General features: G+C 35.4%; 1 protein-coding gene across 8 annotated transcripts; it reads right to left on the bottom strand.

The window, feature by feature from the left end:
* Positions 1-663: 663 nt before the first annotated feature.
* LOC128548036 (uncharacterized) lies at positions 664-19,411 on the bottom strand. Of its 8 annotated transcripts, none has more exons than XM_053522310.1 (7): positions 12,465-12,616; positions 12,076-12,171; positions 10,585-10,663; positions 9,204-9,261; positions 4,272-4,493; positions 3,809-3,891; positions 664-961 (listed from the first exon to the last, which is right to left on the bottom strand). In XM_053522310.1, the coding sequence occupies exons 1-6, from the start codon at positions 12,497-12,499 to the stop codon at positions 3,827-3,829; spliced, it is 555 nt and encodes a 184-aa protein (XP_053378285.1). In that variant the 5' UTR covers positions 12,500-12,616; the 3' UTR covers positions 664-961; positions 3,809-3,826. The 8 variants fall into 8 exon arrangements, with proteins under 8 accessions (XP_053378285.1, XP_053378283.1, XP_053378286.1 ...); XM_053522308.1 differs by having other exon boundaries at positions 3,827-3,891; positions 12,465-12,612; XM_053522311.1 differs by having other exon boundaries at positions 3,827-3,891; positions 4,272-4,418; positions 12,465-12,605.
* Positions 19,412-19,458: the final 47 nt, after the last annotated feature.

Genomic DNA, 19,458 nt, shown 5'->3' with positions numbered 1-19,458 from the left:
AAATACTGGTGACACCACATATAAACTTAAAATGAATACATTTGTAATTCACATCACTGGGACATTATATATGGGTCCCATATGGGTCCAGTATGGGCCAATACTTACAATAAGGGTCCCATGTGGGACCCGTATGGTACATTTGCCCAGATATAGCCCATATGGGCCCCATATAGGCTTGCGTGCTGGGAATGATACATACCAAATATCAAAGGCCTAGGTCTTGTGGTTTCAGACAAGAAGATTTTTAAAGTATTTTTCCAATATAAGTCTATGTAAAACTTGAGACCTCCTGGGCGCGGCCTCTTTTCATCTCAGAGGCATAATCTGAACAATCTTGATAGAGGACCATTTGATGATGTCACATGCCAAATATCAAGGCTCTGTGCCTTGTGGTTTTGGACAAGAAGATTTTTAATGTTTTTCCTTTTGGTTGCCATGGCAACCACAGTTCTGCGTGGAATTCAATTCTTTTAACAACTTTTGAAGGGGACCACCCAAGGAACATCCAGGCCAAGTTTCATCAACTTCCACCATGTTGTTTCAGAGGAGATGTTGTTAAAAGGAAAGTGTGGATGGACTGGGAGCGATCACAACAGATCACCCTGAGCACTTTGTGCTCAGGTGTTCTCAGGTGAGCTAATAAATGAATCAAGGAAACACTTTAAGTCGGTAAATGCATTTTATTATAAACTATTTATGCAGACATTTATATATCATAATGTAGTCCATTGACTTGGAAAACCCCACAACCTTCCATAGAAATAAATTCAACAACCATAAATAATATAATGCTTAACAATATCATTAAATATTTCAACAACAGAATTTTTAATTGCTGCAAAGTCTTGTGTATAATACTGAAGTAAAATTTTCTGATTAAATAGGGCTGTCTTTTATGTCCTGGGTGCATTTCCTACACCAAGAACAGTCTTGTAGGATCCGATTCCGTATTTACCAACTGGAAAAGAAAAAGAAACAGCAGTTAAAGTAATACTGTACATACTGATAAAAATGTATTTGTATCACTGACTTGGTTTAGCGTTGTATTTTGTAGACTAGAATAGATCAAATTTACAAAGAAATATAAATAATGTGATATTTAGGCTGAAATGCAGGTCTAATTTTGCTTAAGAACACAAAAGAAAACATAACATATATCCCTGCTTTGTGGTTTAAATGATTAGAGAACTTAGATCATATCCAGTTGATGTAATATTTGTAAATATTTTAACATGCAACCCGTCTAATATATGTCTAACAGCCATTCATTGGAAAAAGAACATGTTATTCACTGAAGAAAACATTACCATTAAAGGAAAATGTATAATTCTTTATGAATTTACAATTAAATATTTCCTACTTTCTGTTTAAAAATCTACATTTGTAAGAAATCTGAACATTTCTTCATTTGAACCCACAGTAGTTAAAATGGTTCACAAGCAAAGATGGCAGTATTATACATGTAACACTGTATTTTCCAGAATGACTGTTAAACAGAAAATAAATATCTTGTCTCTGTCTATATAAAAATGAAATAAAAGTTCCTCTTTTAAAGCAAACACATATTGTAGGTAAAACAGAATAATATAGTCATGTTTTTTAAAAAAAAAAGTACAGAAAAAAAACAAGACACATGATTGTTTTAATTAATGCTTTCAAAACACTTACTGCTTAAATTTCTACGAAAATAAATAATACACATTTACAAACCAAACTAGCTACAAAAAATATTAGAAACTTTGATTTAAATGAAAAATAAAACAGTACAAAAATATGAGATATTAGCAACATAAAGAACAACTGGGGTTTGACGTACTGTAAGTATCCCCACACGCTGACCCCAACTGCTGTGTAGTATTTTTCATTTCTTGTGTTTTACCCTCTGCTTTTAATCCTTGAAATCTATAGCTGGGTTCCCCAACAGTAGAAAAATAAATATCACTGTTTGAAAGTTAGGGTATGCAGTGTAAAAAGTCTGCTCTAAAGATAATGGGCCTGGTAACAAAATGGAATCAAAATATCTGCAATCTAATACTATAGTTGCGGACATTCAAATCCCTTCTTACAGTGAGATTTAAATGTAAAATGCAAACAGCTTTGAAAAAAGAAACCATAGGTGTCTAATATGATTTATTTTGTATGAGAAATATTGAGGATATTTCACTTTCAGCCTTTGTTTATCAGTGTGTAAATTTTTGGCGAATTTTTATGCCCCCCGGCATCTACTGATGCGGGAGGCATAAAGTGATTGTCCTATCTGTCCGTTCGTCTGTTCTTTCGTCCGTACCTACAAGGTTAACCAAATGGGACCGTTTCGTCTAGCATCAATACCCCTAACTAGAATGACTTGATACTAATGCAGATGTAACCTGTGACCATTCCTCATCTTCAGACATCACCTGACCTCAGTTTGACCTTGACTTTGAACTTGACCTCGTTTTGGACTTAGGTTGCTTTGTATCGACAAGGATGCCACTGGGGGCATCAAGCGTTTATTGAACGCAGCTCCTTGTTTTCTTCATAAAGTCATGAAAATGTAAACATTCATATATATTTAATTTCTTCATGTATTTTCGTGAACTTTGGTTCACTATGCACAGCCGAGCATTCATATCTCAAGTAAGCTACAGATCTTTCTGCCCAGGGCAGTAAACCTTTATGCTTTTTAGTATAAATTCACAATATTTCAGCCTGTACAGCTGCAAAACAACAGACAGATAAAATGCATACCACACTCAACTTCTTAGAACTAATACATGAATAGTAATAGATCTACAGAGATCAAGCTTATTTTTCTTACTGGGCGATATGATTATATTGTTTGTAAAAATTGCTAATGCTATTTTGAAATTGTAAAATGGGAAACTACACAGTGGTTGGGACTAAGGTTTCTGATGCTTGCAACATGCCTAACCCATTTGGAGAGGGGCTTTCTCTTTACATATTTGTTTATATACTTATAATGAAGAAGACTGGCAGATGGGAGGGAATGTCACTTTCTATACTCCTACAGCACGATATATATATGGGATATTACATAATTTTATCAAAAAAGAACGCAATTGTATAATAACATTACTTTTTTACAACCAGTTAATAAACCTAAGACAAGAAAGTGATAGAGTTAAAAAATGCCATGATAATTTATTATTTAATTGAAAAATTGAAGGAAATACTTATATATATTTATAAAGATCCCTTTCAAGCATAGAACACAACCAATGAAAACAGTGGCAGAATCTGTTTGACTGAGTAGGTTCCAATGTAAACAATTGCAAAAAAAGCAAAAATGACTGTATATACTGTTATGTTATATCTAAGCCGCATCCCTTTTAATGAGACTAGAAAGAACTATCAAAAGAAATGTATTAATGAACTTATAGTAAATTAAAACTGCATCTCATTTCACAACAGTATAATAACACCGTTCCTGTAGATTGAATTAGGTACGTCCATGCCATATCTTCTGTATTACACAATGCAATTCTTGATTAAAAGATGATAAATTCTAGCTTTATACGTGAATATAGAAAAAGAAAATGATTAATACGAAGCTCTTTTAAATTTAAATCTGAGCCACGCCTCCTTTATACAAGCCATGCCTCCTTTATACATGAATATAAAAGCGGTTACTGTTAACCAACTTCGTACGAATACAAGCCACACCTCTTTTATACACGATTACAAATATTATTAGTCTAAAACTTCTGTCAATCAAAACACTGGTAAATCAAAGCCACGCCTCCATTAAGCACACCATATCCGTATAACTGGCGTAAAGCATCTATACTAATACGTCACTAACATATTACACGAAATGTACCTATTTCGGTACAAATACCCGTGCACGAGGCATTATTCGAACATCAGCGAAAGAATATTTCCAAACTGAAAGGTATGCAGGTGTTACACAAAATAAGGATTAGAAAGTGTATATTCAAATTCAAATGTATATATTTCAATTGAGGTTAAGTGTAAAAAGCAGTGAACTATTTAAACTAATCTGAATGATATCAAATTCAGGAAAAGAACCAATAAAGTAGGGAAGTGATAAGCCATGTCGAGAGTTATATAAAGTATACGTGTTCCTAGCTAAACGTGAATTAAACCAATTACGCTAACGAAAGGCTACACCTTTGGTGACATGCATAAATACATTTATCATTATGTGAGTGTGAACTGAACGCTAGCTTTAGCGACATGCATAAATCAAGTGATCATCGCGACACGTGTCGTGAAAGAAATTCTAAGAAAATTAAAATACTCACAACTAGTGGGCTTGGGTCTTTCTATAAGCCAGTATCGGAATCCTTCACGTGCTCTTTGGTTGAATGCACTTCTGCAGGACTCCCTGCTGACACTGTTTCGGGGTCGTGTGTACATGTAGCTGCCTGGGATGGCCCCCTGTAAACCGTCTGCAACAAAATCGTCAAAAGTCATGTCCAATAATTGGCTCTTTCGTGCGTACGGCGCCCGTGTGATGTTTGGATCTGCAACGGCATACGGAAGCCGAGTTTGTATCTTTTCAATGTTGCGTTAAAACAAACAACCAGCCACCAAACACCACACCACTTCACACGAAAGCCGTACAAACAGACGAAACTAAAGCCAAGAGAAGATAAAGATACATTGCAAAGTAAACAACAAACACGTGCAAGTAAGCTTCTTGGTTGTATTTAACCGAAAAAAAGTAAATAAATGATTGATCTTTTTAGCTCATCTGATTTTTTGAAAAAAAAATGATGAGTTATTGTCATCACTTGAGCGGTTGTCGGCGTCGGCGTCGGCGTCGGCGTCTGCGTCGGCGTTGCCTGGTTAAGTTTTATGTTTAGGTCAGCTTTTCTCCTAAACTATCAAAGCTATTGCTTTGAAACTTGGAATACTTGTTCACCATCATAAGCTGACCCTGTATAGCAAGAAACATAACTCCATCTTGCTTTTTGCAAGATTTATGGCCCCTTTTGTACTTAGAAAATATCAGATTTCTTGGTTAAGTTTTATGTTTAGGTCAACTTTTCTCCTAAACTATCAAAGCTATTGCTTTGAAACTTGGAATACTTGTTTACCATCATAAGCAGACCCTGTACATCAAGAAACATAACTCCATCTTGCTTTTTGCAAGAATTATTGCCCCTTTTGGACTTAGAAAATCAGTTTTCTTGGTTAAGTTTTATGTTTAGGTCAGCTTTTATCCTAAACTATCAAAGCTATTCCTTTAAAACTTGCAACACTTGTTCACCGTCATAAGCTGACCCTGTACAGCAAGAAACATAACTCCATCCTGCTTTTTGCAAGATTTATGGCCCCTTTTGGACTTAGAAAATATCAGATTTCTTGGTTAAGTTTTATGTTTAGGTCAACTTTTTCTCTTAAACTATCAAAGCTATTGCTTTAAAACTTGCAACTCTTGTTCACCATCATAAGCTGACCCTGTACAGCAAGCAACATAACTCCATCCTGCTTTTTGCAATAATTATTGCCCCTTTTGGACTTAGAAAAATCATTTTCTTGGTTGAATATTATGTTTAAGTCAACTTTTCTCATAAACTATCAAAGCTATTGCTTTAAAACTTGCAACAGTTTTTCACCATCATAACTGGACACTGTACATCAAGAAACATAACTCTATCCTGCTTTTTGCAAGAGTGATGGCACTTTTTAGACTTAGAAAATCATGGGTAGGACAATATTTCTATTATACAAAAAAAATCAGATGAGCGTCAGCACCCGCAAGGCGGTGCTCTTGTTTTAAAGTGTGATTGTGAAGTAACACTTATCTGTATTAATCATTTAAGATAATCTGTCAACGGTGCTGAATGATTTGAACCCGTTTATTTAAATGTGAGTGACCAATAAACCGACATGGTAACATCTGCGTTTTATTTACTACTTCTAAACCAAATTTAGACATTATCATGTCAGTTATTTTTACCCATATCTAATTGATTTGTTTCTATGGATCTTCTCAACCTACAGGTTGTCGTTAATGATTAATACGTGATCCAGTCGAGATGGCATTAAGATCTTCACAGTGGCTTTATTTTTTTGTTTTTGTAAATACACCACAACCGTTAAGATTAAGTAAAATTGCACATAAAGCAATGAAAAAGACTGAAAGTTCATTATAGAACATGAGTAGGGCTCCTTGCTGCAAACAAAATTACTCTTTGCTCCGTTCATATTATGAAAACTGAGTCAATGCTGCATATTTGACAACCTATGAAAAAAATCGTCAATTAACGGCGGTTATTGGATAACGTCGCTTCACAACGCATGCAAGGCAACGTCCGGTAAGTGTACATATCTTGTATGACGTCACGGCATTCGTAAGAAGCCGTAACCAATTGAGCGCTGTGCCCACTGGAATGCAGACTATTTAGGTTTATCATTGTAATTTTAGAAACAGTGTAATATTTCCTTTAAAGAGTATCGTCCTTTTGAGATAAAATGTTGCTATATCGTGTACTTGCAACGTCCCCTTTAAAATCTTATTAATTTTTAATCCCGTTAATTTTTCTTACAAAAAAAAAAAACCCACAAAAAACATGTCACGAATGAGCAGCTCGAGTGATATACTGAATATACATCTTGATAAAAAAGCTGTAATAGAACTATTATTCATAGATAAAATTATAATTATGATTTTTTCAATTCTAACAAGACCTTCACCAAAAATGCCTTCTTTCTGAGCACACCAACTCGGGCAAATCTATCTATAACTAGAGCTATCACTAAAGGTGATGAATGTACCCCCCCCCCCCCCCCCCCACATGCACTGACAGAGTACATTGCAATTTGACACACACAAGATTGCATAATTATGTGGACTGTATGTATATAGACTGTATGTATACAATATAGTAACAACAAAAAAAGTCCCATAACTATGCTGAATATTTATCTAAAAGAACATAACATGCACCATGCACAACTAGGGTTGGTACTGATCACTTGTATGAAGTTTCATTAAATTGCGTGCAAGAGTTCGGAAGATTAGGCGCACACAAGATTGCATATGCAGACTGTATGTACATAGTATGTTAACAAGAAACAAAGTCCCGTAACTCTGCAATTTTTGTCGTTGAAAGAACCTAATATGCCCCATGCACAACTACTGTTGTTACTGAACACTTGTGTGAAGTTTCATTAAATTGTGTCAAGGGGATGAGGAGAGATAGTGCGCACAAGATTGTGTCTATGTATATAGTATAGTAACAAAAAACAAAGTCCCGTAACTCTGCAAAAAAAATTCTGAAAGAACCTAACATGTCCCATGCACAACTACTGTTGTTACTAATCACTCGTGTGAAGTTTCATTAAATTATGTTAAGGGGATGGGGAGAGATGGTGCGCACTGTATATAGTATAGTAACTAAAAAAACAGTCCTGTAACTCTGCAATTATTTTTTCTGAAAGAACCTAACATGCCCCATGCACAACTACTGTTGTTAGTGATCACTTGTGTGAAGTTTCATTAAACTGTGTCAAGGGGATGAGGAGAGATGGTGCGCACAAGATTGTGTCTATGTATATAGTACAGTAACAAAAAACAAAGTCCCGTAACTCTGCAAAAAAATTCTGAAAGAACCTAACATGTCCCATGCACATCTACTGTTGTTAGTGATCACTTGTGTGAAGTTTCATTAAATTGTGTCAAGGGGATGAGGAGAGATGGTGCGCACAAGATTGTGTTTATGTATATAGTATAGTAACAAAAAACAAAGTCTCGTAACTCTGCAATTTTTTTTTCCTGAAAGAACCTAACATGCCCCATGCACAACTACAGTTGTTAGTGATCACTTGTGTGAAGTTTCATTAAACTGTGTCAAGGGGATGAGGAGAGATGGTGCGCACAAAATTGTGTCTATGTATATAGTATAGTAACAAAAAACAAAGTCCCGTAACGCTGCAATTTTTTTTTCTGAAAGAATCTAACATGTCCCATGCACAACTACTGTTGTTAGTGATCACTTGTGTGAAGTTTCATTAAACTGTGTCAAGGGGATGAGGAGAGATGGTGCGCACAAGATTGTGTCTATGTATATAGTATAGTAACAAAAAACAAAGTCCTGTAACTCTGCAAAAAAAATTTCTGAAAGAACCTAACATGACCCATGCACAACTACTGTTGTTACTGATTACTTGTGTGAAGTTTCATTAAATTGTGTCAAGGGGATGAGGAGAGATGGTGTGCACAAAACTGTGTCTACGGACGGACAGACTGACAGACAACCTGAAACCAGTATACCCACCCCCCTTACAACTTTGTTGTCGGGGGGGGTACAAAAATACTGTTTAGATGGATGTTTTAAAAATAGTGCGAAAGAGTTATGAAAACCGGACTACAAATGAAAAAGATGCAATCATTTGAATTATGGGTACATACATGTAATTGAAAAAAAAAAACATTTTTTAGCACTATAACATCATTTTTCATCCTGAAACATGGTATAAATGTCAGTTTTTTTAAATACAGTTTATATGTAGGATTTTAAGGAACACACCTTCACATTCTAATTAGTAAACGAATTCTCTTCCTACATACTAAAATTATTTAAATTTTAAGCTGTTATTTTTCGATTTACCAAACATTGTTGTGTAAGGGAAGAATGATGATGCCATCGTAAACAAAATGGCCGCCGTAGCTTTGGAACATCTTTAGGATTTATTTCCGATTTTCATATCTATAAGTTTCAAAAAGCTCTGTCCGATTACATGTTTTAAAATGTTACAGATTGATACTGCTGACACTGCACGCGGCGGTATGTGTCAGCTTTGAAATCCGCATACACTGTACTGAATTGAATGTGATGCCGCTAGACGTGTTCATGTTTGTGACTTCATTAAATAAAGGCGAAAAAAAAACATTGTGTAGTAGCTTGTCTGGGTAGAGTATTTCGTTAGAGCCACCAACGAAGTAGACGCAGATGAACTACATTGTATTCTAAATCTTTTAGGCACAACACAACAAAACATTATAATTTCGTTATCAGCAAACATTACTTTCTCAGACACTTGTTTTATTTTTAAAATGTACAGCTCTCCTTTCACACACACTGTACAACCGGAATTTGAATGTATCAGTTCCATGGCTGGCTCATGGAAACACTGTGCAACACAGTGACCGCACGTATTGCCGTTTTACTTCCTGTCAGTGGTCGCTGTGGTCATACATACCTGGGTTTGAAGTACATACATACCTAATGTCATTGGTGCACCAATACTGGCAGGATTGTCTAATGAGCGGAACTGTATAGCCTATAACAACAGAAATACACATTACAAACACTCGAGAAATACATGTGGGGTCTCATCAATGAGTGGGATTCGGACTGAAGACATCTGGTTTGAACGGTCACGGTTTTGAGATATCTGCCTTGGCATGTAAAAGTCACTGTCGTATTTTAAATTTGTTTCATGTTTTAAACACTGTTTACGTATATGTTATGTTATGGTACGTATGAACTTACTTAACGAGGTGAATTTGTGTGTTAACATTTGATAAATTATGCCATGTACTCTTATTGTATATCCGTAACTTTGCATATATTATATACCATGTACCCTTACCTTTACATATACTATACCATGAGCCCTTAACTCTGCATATATTATACCATGTACTCGTAAATTTTCATACACTTAACAATTCCGATCGTTCATCTTGTATTTGGATTTGCAAATTACATGATACTGGTTACATAGTCCTTTGGCCTTTCAAAATATTTGGGCTTAACAACATATGTTTGTGTTAGAATAATTATCTTGCGTGTCTCTTTCCAACAAAGTGTTTAAGATAACCCTAATTTACTGTAAATATGACAGAGTTGCTCAAGCGAATGAAAAAATTGCGACTTTTCAAAATGGTAGAAGTATTGAAATCATTATATCTCCCCTCACCGGGGAGACATATTTTTCGCTGTCCGTTGGTCCGTCCGTCACACTTCATTTCCGACCTATAACTTGAGAACCCTTCAAACGTCATAAGACGATAGGGCTTACGAAGTAGATGACCCATATTGTTTTTCTGGGTCACTTGATTAAAGGTCAAGGTCAAAGGCGGCTGAACATGGAAAACCATTTCTGATCAACAACTTGAGAACCACTTGATCCAGAATGTTGAAACTTCGTAGGATGATTGGACATGCAGAGTAGATGGCCTCTATTGATTTTGGGGTCACTTGATCTAAGGTCAAGGTCACAGGGGCCAGAACACGGAAAAAGTGTCAGATCAATAATTGGAGAACCATTTGACATAGAACCTTCAAACCACTTGACCCAGCAGGTTGAAACTTCATTGGATCGTTGGACATGCAGAGAAGATGATCCATCATTAGGCCAACCATCAGTGTCTCTTTCACTTTTGCTCCTTTCCCCTATTGACTTCTTGCCTAGTACTACTATGCTTTGGGGGAGACATGCGCTTTTCTACAAAAGCATCCTCTAGTTAAGATTGTTTTATTACAAATTTGTATTTTGCTGACAATAAATTTTGCTAAATATATATGAAATTAAGAAAACAAACGAAGTGTCCCGCTTGAAGATTTGCTAAGAGTACACTATATGAAAATGTATACCCACCCTTTGTTTCATTTTTGTCCAGTGATCTGTATTTCCGCGCGGCTGTATCACCGGATCATATCTTGACCAGAAAGTCATCCTGAAAATAATAAATTTCCAATTTCTTCAACATTTCTGGAAAAGGAAATTACAGTAATCGAGCATATTAAGGTAATGAAACCGCATCTGACAGTCGGTAATTTTCAATTCCCATGTATTATGCTATTTCGGCAATCTCTGTGTCTGTACTAGTAGAGGATGAATTGGGCGCCAGAGGGACAGAGAGAGAGAGAGAGAGAGAGAGAGAGAGAGAGAGAGAGGAGGGGGGGGGGGAGAGAGAGAGAGAGAGAGATCCTCTAAATACAGACATGTCCGGCTAACTTTGCAAAAAGACAGTCTGGTTCTTTATCGTGCCCGGTGTATAGCACCGATAAGCGCGATCCGTCTTTCCTGAGAGGAACCAGTACTGGCCTCTTAGTTAGGTGAGACACACAAGAGCATCTCAGGGCTGACAGTCAAGCGTGTTACCACTTGATCGTCTCGGATCCATTCAGAGTTGGATTCTATCAAAGGGCTCCGCAATATCTTAAAGTTATGGAACCAGACAGCCGTTATAGTCACTATTCTACATAGTGGTAAAACTTCTTACATTACTTTGAAACGATTACTTACAAGTAGTTTATAAATTAGTTTAAAACAAAATTGGACCATGTTATTGAGATGTCATACATAAAAGACAACAAATTATGTGTTTCAGTCTCACATTTGAATTATGAAAACTCGAAAGATAAAGCAATGGTATGAAGCCATGCATTGTGTACTTTGCCAGGTGGTACAGTTTCATGTACTAAGAATTAGTAATTGCGTCTCCTTATTAGATATTGTAATAATAATAATAATAATAATAATAATAATAATGATGATGATGATAAAGCCTTTATTCAAGGAGGAAAAACTCATTTGACAATACAATACAATAAGTTTTATTTCAAGTCGGCAAGACACAAACATATGAAACATAAGCTCTAATGAGCTTTTTAACCGACCATTGACAAAGCCAATCTCTCATGAGGCTCTCATATAACAAGAATGTTTACATGTAAATTTATTTACATACATCCATGACTGCTGAACAAAAAAAATAATGCTCAACAAACATGTAGTTTTAGAAAACATACAAACACCATAGTATTAAATTAGATTTATGACTTGTTCCACTGTACATATAATAACCTTAATCGGACTAACCGCAGATGCATTTTAACGTAATTTGGTAGAGCATTCCAAACAGTGGTGCCGCAATAGACAAAAGAATTTCTGAATCATTTTCAGTGTTAGGTTTCGGAGGGTAAAGAGAATCTCAAATGCCTGTTTTGAATTGTAAGTTCTTCTTTAATTACTATATCTTTTGCACTTAAGCTATAAAAACTAAGGCAAAGGCAACGAAGAGACGTCATAGCATGGAGGAACAGGAAGTTATTATTTTATCAGATAATGCGGTTAAATTTGTACTTTTCATTATCATTCTCACTCTTCTTTCTCTCTTTATTCCTAACGCACTGTATTACTTTCTCACTTTTTCCTCCAGATAAAGTTATGCACCAGTTCCTGTATAAAATTAATAAAAACAAAATAGCACAACACACTAAATGACGAACAGTCATGTTAATAAATAATTGATAAATATTAAAAATCAGGTAAACAAGGTTGCATGTAAGTGTAACAAAAAATTTAGTTCTAGCAGTAAGTGTGACGTATATATAAAAATCGGGAACTGAGTTTGATACAATCGTTTCATTCCATAGTGAGAAGCTTTATGAAACAAGCAGACAATTTTCCTTTAAGTTTACAAAATATCTCAATGGTTAACGTAAGACCACAATGAAAAATGACATTCTTACCCTTGGACGTCACGTACGAACTCTGGCTTGTGCATTAAGTTCGAATATGACAAAATCTCCTAATAATCAAAACTTTAAATAAATTTATGCATAAACTGCTTGCTCCTGTACCTAATTTTGTAATCAAACGCAAATACCATGACTATAATTACGTCAAGACACGACGTTATAATTATGACGAACATATCCTAACGTCAAAATTTGACGGCCTAGCAACTACGTTACTATAACGTTATATGTTTCAGTTACATGGCGTACTGAACCCACGGTTTACCAATTAAACGGAGAGATCGCAGAGATTTGCGGCAAGCCTGTTCTTTTACACGACCGTCATGCATTTCTTTCGTTAATCCAAAACACCAAGAAACTAAAAACTTCATTACATTGAAAATGTACATTTAAGCCTGTTGATAAATCTAATGACGTTATCTTAGGTTAGAAAAGAAAGGTACAAAAGCCTGACAAAAATCACTTTTTTTTCAACCATTAATATATTAGTAAATGTAAACGTATTTTGCCATTTTCCTGTTTAATTCTTCGGTTACTAAGGAAGCGTACAATGAAGCCAATATATAAAACATCACTCACCGCTTCATGTCTTCATAGGCTAGCGTCATCTTGAATGTATTGTCATTAAAATACACTAATCAAAATATTATAAAACGGTATAGTTATTTTATTGCACTTTATAATAAAATTTATATTCACATCCCCCGTATCATAGCAAAACTACAAAAATCAGTCCGCCATTTTGTACTGCATACAAAGGGATCAAATACTTCTAAACCTTTTGTAACATTTTAACACCTTTAATTGTAATTGCCAATTAGATATATGAATGCTACAGTTAGTTTATTGATATCAAATTTAATATTAAGACAATAGTTCATTGGTTTGTCTTACATTTCAACTATTAATCAATCGTTTTTTACGCTACACGCAGGGTATCTAATAGAATAAAATAGCTTATTTGGCAAAACATCAAAATCTATTTAGTCCTGCATATAGAGTAAATTGACATGGAAAAAACGTACTTGAATTAGTTAAAATATGTGTACCCATTTACATTTAAGAATTTTGATAAGATAAGCGACTCCTTTATTTCATAATTAGCCAGACAATTGCTTTTTGGACCCTGTAGCCGTGTTATATGTGTGTAAAATGGAGTAATTTTTAGTCTTTGTTGAAATTGCAGATCCAATAGTAATCACAACAAAAATATATACGACTGTAGCATTTATTCCCCTTCCTGAAAGTGCGTCATGTCCTTAAACAATTTGGCACTTACTCCGGGTAAAGTCATTTGATCCAATTTCATGTCGGAAGAGAACGGACATTCTGAAAATCACTGTAGGTCCAATTACAAAACCCGAAATTAATCGACTGACGACATGAGATTTATACCCGATAACAAAACAATATTTATACTGGCATTGTTTTAGAGTAGACGCAACAGGTAACATTGCAATATAGAAATACCGCAGTGAGATTATGTTTCAAACATTTCTTTTAGATGAAATTAGAGTATTTTTGTGACATGTCATTAATGAAATTTAAGACGACATAATATAATTTTATATAAAAAAAAAGAATCGTGCGGCTATTCCGTAATCTTAATGCAAAAAGTGACCAAAAGCTGATTTTACGATTCGTTTTAAAGATGAGGCCAGATCCCTGAACTGTAGAATACAAGTTGCTTAATACACAAGAATTAGACTTTTCGGATACAAAAGGTAAAGAGTTAAACTTCCAAATTCACAGAGTCAGGCTTATTCGTACATTTATTCTACACGAATACGTTTTGCAATTTCTTTTCGTATCATGTATACCTAATATGTGCACAATATTGAAAGTTTTTTCTTCTTGTTTTGATATAAATGAAACAAGAGCTGTCTCCGTAGGATGACACATGCCCCCGATAGCACTTTGAATGAATAGTTATGGCCGATATTAAGAGTTTAGGACCTTTGACCTACGGAGCTGGGTCTTGCGCGTGACACATCGTCTTACTGTGTCACACATTCATGCATAGTTATTTTAAAATCCATGCATGAATGACAAAGATATGGACCGGACATGCCCATCAATGCACTATCATGAAAAATGATCTTTAACGTCTAAGTGTGACCTTGACCTTTGAGCTACGGACCTGGGTCTTGCGTGTGACACGTCGTCTTACTGTGGTACACATTCATGCCAAGTTATTTGAAAATCCATCCATCGATGACAAAGATATGGACCGGACACGCCCATCAATGCACTTTCCTTTAACGTCTAAGTGTGACCTTGACCTTTGAGCTACGGACCTGGGTCTTGCGCACTGCACGTCGTCTTACTGTGGTACACATTCATGCCAAGTTATTTGAAAATCCATCCATCGATGACAAAGATATGGACCGGACACGTCCATCAATGCACTATCCTTTAACGTCTAAGTGTGACCTTGACCTTTGAGCTACGGACCTGGGTCTTGCGCACTGCACGTCGTCTTACTGTGGTACACATTCATGCCAAGTTATTTGAAAATCCATCCATCGATGACAAAGATATGGACCGGACACGAAAATTGCGGACGGACCGACAGACTGACAGACCGACAGACGGTTCAAAAACTATATGCCCCCTTCGGGGGCATAAAAATCCAAAAAGAAGTATTTTTATTACAACAAGTTTTAGATTATATAAAGGTTGTATTCGACATACATATCTATGTATATTTATTAAGTGTGTGAAGTTGGCGAGAAGTTCGGCATTCGAATTTGGACATTGGATTAGAGAAACGACATTGGACATTTAAAGCGTGAAACTGGCGAGAAATTAAACATTCGACATTGGACATTCGAAACAAAACCGACATTGGACATTCAAAACAGGAACGACATTGGACATTCGAAACAAGATGGACATTGAACATTCGAACCAAGAACGACATTGGACATTCGGTTCCAGAACGACATTGGAAATTCGAATCCAGAACGACATTGCACATTCGATTCCAGTACGACATTGGACGTTCGAATCCAGCATGACATTGGACATTCAAGCCCAGAACGACATTGGACATTCAAATGGAGAACGACATTGGACATTCGAATCCAGAACGACATTGGACATTTGATTCCAGAACGACATTTGACGTTCGAATCCTGCACGACACCCAGAACAACATTGGACATTCGAAACCAGAGCGACATTGGACATTTGAATCCAGAACGACATTGGACATTTGAACATTTGAATCCAGAACGACATTGGACATTTGAATCCAGCACGACAATGGACATTCAAATTCAGAACGAATTTGGACATTCAAATGGAGAACGTTTTGGGTTTGAATGTCCGATGTCGCATGTTTAACTTCTCGCCAACTTCACGCTTTAAATGTCCAATGTCGTTCTCTATTTCAATGTCCAATTTCGAATGTCAAACTTCTCGCCAACTTCACACACTTATATTTATTACATACCTACGAATTTTCTGTCCCAAGTATAGAATGTAATTTACTAACGAATACAAAATTCCTGTATTCAACTCCCATCATTTGTACTTTGTACTGATCTATATCTTCATGTGCTACCTTCTATAAATAAAGATGTTAATATTATTATTATTATTATTATTATTATTATTATTATACGGAAAAATGTTCAATCAGCTCAGTATGACGTAATGGGGTTTCGACATTCCATGCGCCAAAAAGTTCACAGTTTCAAACGAGTTTTCAGTCTTATTTATCTAAAATTATAATAAATTTTGGATGTTATAACACTAGAAATAAGCATATGTATATGATAAAAGGGTCATCAAAATATCGTCTTTATGATGCATTCGGCTTTCGTGCATTTTGCCAGGACGGATCTCTGTCGGCGCAAGCGCCTTGTGGGATCAAGGCTTTGCAAAATCCACTCAAGCTGAATACAACACTGCAGATCATCATCAAGGCACTCTTATAATGATCTTTTTTATATATTTTTGTTACTATAAGCATCCACCCTTCTTATAAAAGAGAATATGACGGTTTCGCAGAAGTCTTATATGAGAGCCGCAAAAGCTGGGAAAAACCTAAGTTATGTTTAGTACCTTTTTATATTTACAAATATGTCGTTAGCATGTTTATGAGCTTTCTCTCTCTTTTTTTTCTTTTTGTAAGCTTGACAAATGTGGATTTGAAACGTTTGTTTAAACTGATAAATTGTATTGACATAAGATCTTATATTGATCAACAATAGCAGAACTGGTATTAGGTTAGGATTACCTGGGGTTTATTTTCAATTTCAGTTTAACAAAAGGCCGCCAAATCTGTTAACACATATTCAACGCATTTATTATCCCCTTTTTAAAAAGATTTTAAATGTAAATATCCAAAATTAAACCTTGCCTTTCTTTCCTCAAAGAATTAAAGAAATACATAATGGGTTCACACATTATTCATACAGACAGCTGCATATATATATAATTTATATTAATTGTAATTACAACTGAAAATTCTTCTTATCTGTTTTTCTCTTTTTTAAATGTAATGCACACCTGTAAATTGTGAAATGATTAATCTGACCCAACCATTAAAAAATGATTTAAGACACCAATAAATTTTAAAGCCAAAGTCGTGTTTCAAAAGAGAAGTATTTCTTTTTTGACCTAAAACCAATGTTACGTAAAATGAATGTCCAAAGTTTTAGTCAGGCGGGCTCTATATATAGGGGATGGCAGTTTTCGGCTGCTATATTCGCAGATGGACGTTTTAAATATGCATGGTATGCTTGTTTCTATCCCTCGCACGCACGCACGGACGCACGCACACCCACACAGACAATGTAAGAGAACTTTTTCCGAACTTGCATAATCATTATCGCTTATTGCATATATGTTTAAAGTCTATAACTGATAAAATATAAAGTATAAATTATTGAATATAAACTAAATATCAGTTATCCTCCAGGGGCAATTATGGAAGCTTGGGAATAGGGCGTTTTTGGATTCGAATCACGATTACAGGCACAATAATACATCAAAAGTCTTTCTAAAATCGGTGTAAAATAAATATTTTTTTAATACTATTTTCAAAGTAAACAGGAGCTTGTTAACAATTTGAAATGTATACTCACTCTGTTGTGCGTGGTCTTGGGAGCGTGCATGCATCCATTGTTTTATTATTTTTAAATTATTGTCAATCAAAAAATAATTTAAACACGCCTTTAAAGTAGTTTTCTGTTATAAACAATTCACTTTTACATGACCGGCTATATCAATACATCCAACTAAGCTGGTATAGCCGAAATCTAAAAATCGAACCGACTTTTCAATCGATTTGCTAAATAATTAATAGCCAGAGAAGGTTAACCCACAGAGAAGAAACTTTCAGACTTTTTGGCCGAGTTCACAGGGACTTGTGGTTTGTAAACTCGGATAGTTTTCAAATAAACAATACCATGTAATAAAAATCTACAATAACTTGAACAACGGTTTTTGAGAAATTATGAGTTGCTTACCTAAATTACAACATCATTTGTTAATGGCGGGAGTGAATGTGTGTGTGTGTGCGTGTGTATGTGTGTGTGTGTGTGTGTGTGTGTGTGGTGGTTGGGGGGGGGGGGGGGGGGGGGGAGTGCTAAAACTGCCTGTTAAAATTTCTGAAACTATGAATGACATTTGCAGAATCTTTGAATCATATTCCCTGAAACAAATCGGCTTTACTTAGTGAAAGACATTAATGCCAAACATTTAAACTGGATTTTGGAGAGTGTGTCTATGACACAACCATATATCAATTCAATTTCTATTCAAGCTCTCGCCAATGTCTTAAAGATACCTTAGTCTTAGTCTTTAAACGTATTTTAGCAAATTTTTGGCGAAATATAACGCTTTTTTGTGATATAATATAAATTAACACAGAACATAACACAGTATTTCGAGATACATTTTTGTACAAACTGGCTAAAGCCTCCAGTTTTGTACCACGAGCTCCTGTGAGCTTTGGCGTTTTCTCCCACAGTCTTATATAACGTTTGCCAGCCAATTTTCTTTTAAAACAATCATTAATATTTATGTTTAGAAATATTCTAAAGCAATGCTTATACAAAATAACTAAAGCAATTATTATAAAATCTATTCTGCTCCGTTCTTCATTATGGTAATCAAAAAACCATTTGACGCAATTTCAAAAACTGTAAACAATCGCCAAAGTTGTTAAAAATCATATATATTGTACAAATAATCATAACCCACTACCTTACTATATAAGTCGGGTAAAGGCGATTATAAAGTACGTTCATGTACACAATAAGGGTGAAAAGTTTAGATCAAGTCTTACTTAATCTTGTATAATGTTATGTTTTGCGTCTGTTGCCGTACATATGTAATTATAAACTTGAAAGAAGGATAAGAAGTTATCTGAAATGAAACGCATCCTATGACCGTTGTATTACTGAAACTGACTTTATATATCTCCTTTTGAGATCTGATACTTTGATTACATCCGTCTGTAGAAAAGTTCTCCAACTGTTTATTATACACTAAATATGCATTTAGGTTCATTGTGAAATAGCATTCTCGGTTTCCCATTCCTGATGTTCCCATCGCCGCTATGGTATATGACAAGAAAAAAAATCTGTTTCACTTTCAAACGGAGAGTCTAGCAAAGGAACTATTGGTTCTATTTTTTGCGTCTTTGGTGTGACTCGGTTAGGGAGCGAATGCGGGACCTCCAGCGGGCGCTGTCCAAATCAAGGCTAGTGAGGCGGTATTATTAACGAATAAGTGAAGATCTGCGGACAGATTCCGTTTCTGAAGGATTCAAATATACAGTTTTCCTTTTCACAACTTATAAAAAAGTGACAAATTCATGGATTTCAGAATAATAATTTCAACAGAAACACTGTAAAGCACCTGTAATCCAAGTTAGAGCCGAACCTCTTCATATAAACAACCAAGACGGAATGCGTGCCATGCTTAGGGATACAGGATTAAACCGAGTTTAGAGACAGTAATTTGTCAA

Source organism: Mercenaria mercenaria, chromosome 13, assembly GCF_021730395.1.
Source record: "Mercenaria mercenaria strain notata chromosome 13, MADL_Memer_1, whole genome shotgun sequence".
Classification (NCBI taxonomy): domain Eukaryota; kingdom Metazoa; phylum Mollusca; class Bivalvia; order Venerida; family Veneridae; genus Mercenaria; species Mercenaria mercenaria.
The sequence above is the reverse complement of the archived record's forward strand: the minus strand, read 5'-3'. Positions and strand labels throughout refer to the sequence as shown.

What these genes read in the sequence shown, in the direction of transcription:
- LOC128548036 (XM_053522310.1), bottom strand. Translation starts at nt 12,499, where the DNA reads ATGCACAAGCCAGAGTTCGTACGTGACGTCCAAGG. An exon ending in TTCGTACGTGACGTCCAAGG is followed by an intron (nt 12,172 to 12,464) that starts GTAAGAATGTCA and finishes AATTTTATACAG; the next exon opens with GAACTGGTGCATAACTTTAT. An exon ending in GGACAAAAATGAAACAAAGG is followed by an intron (nt 9,262 to 10,584) that starts GTGGGTATACAT and finishes CTGTTGTTATAG; the next exon opens with GCTATACAGTTCCGCTCATT.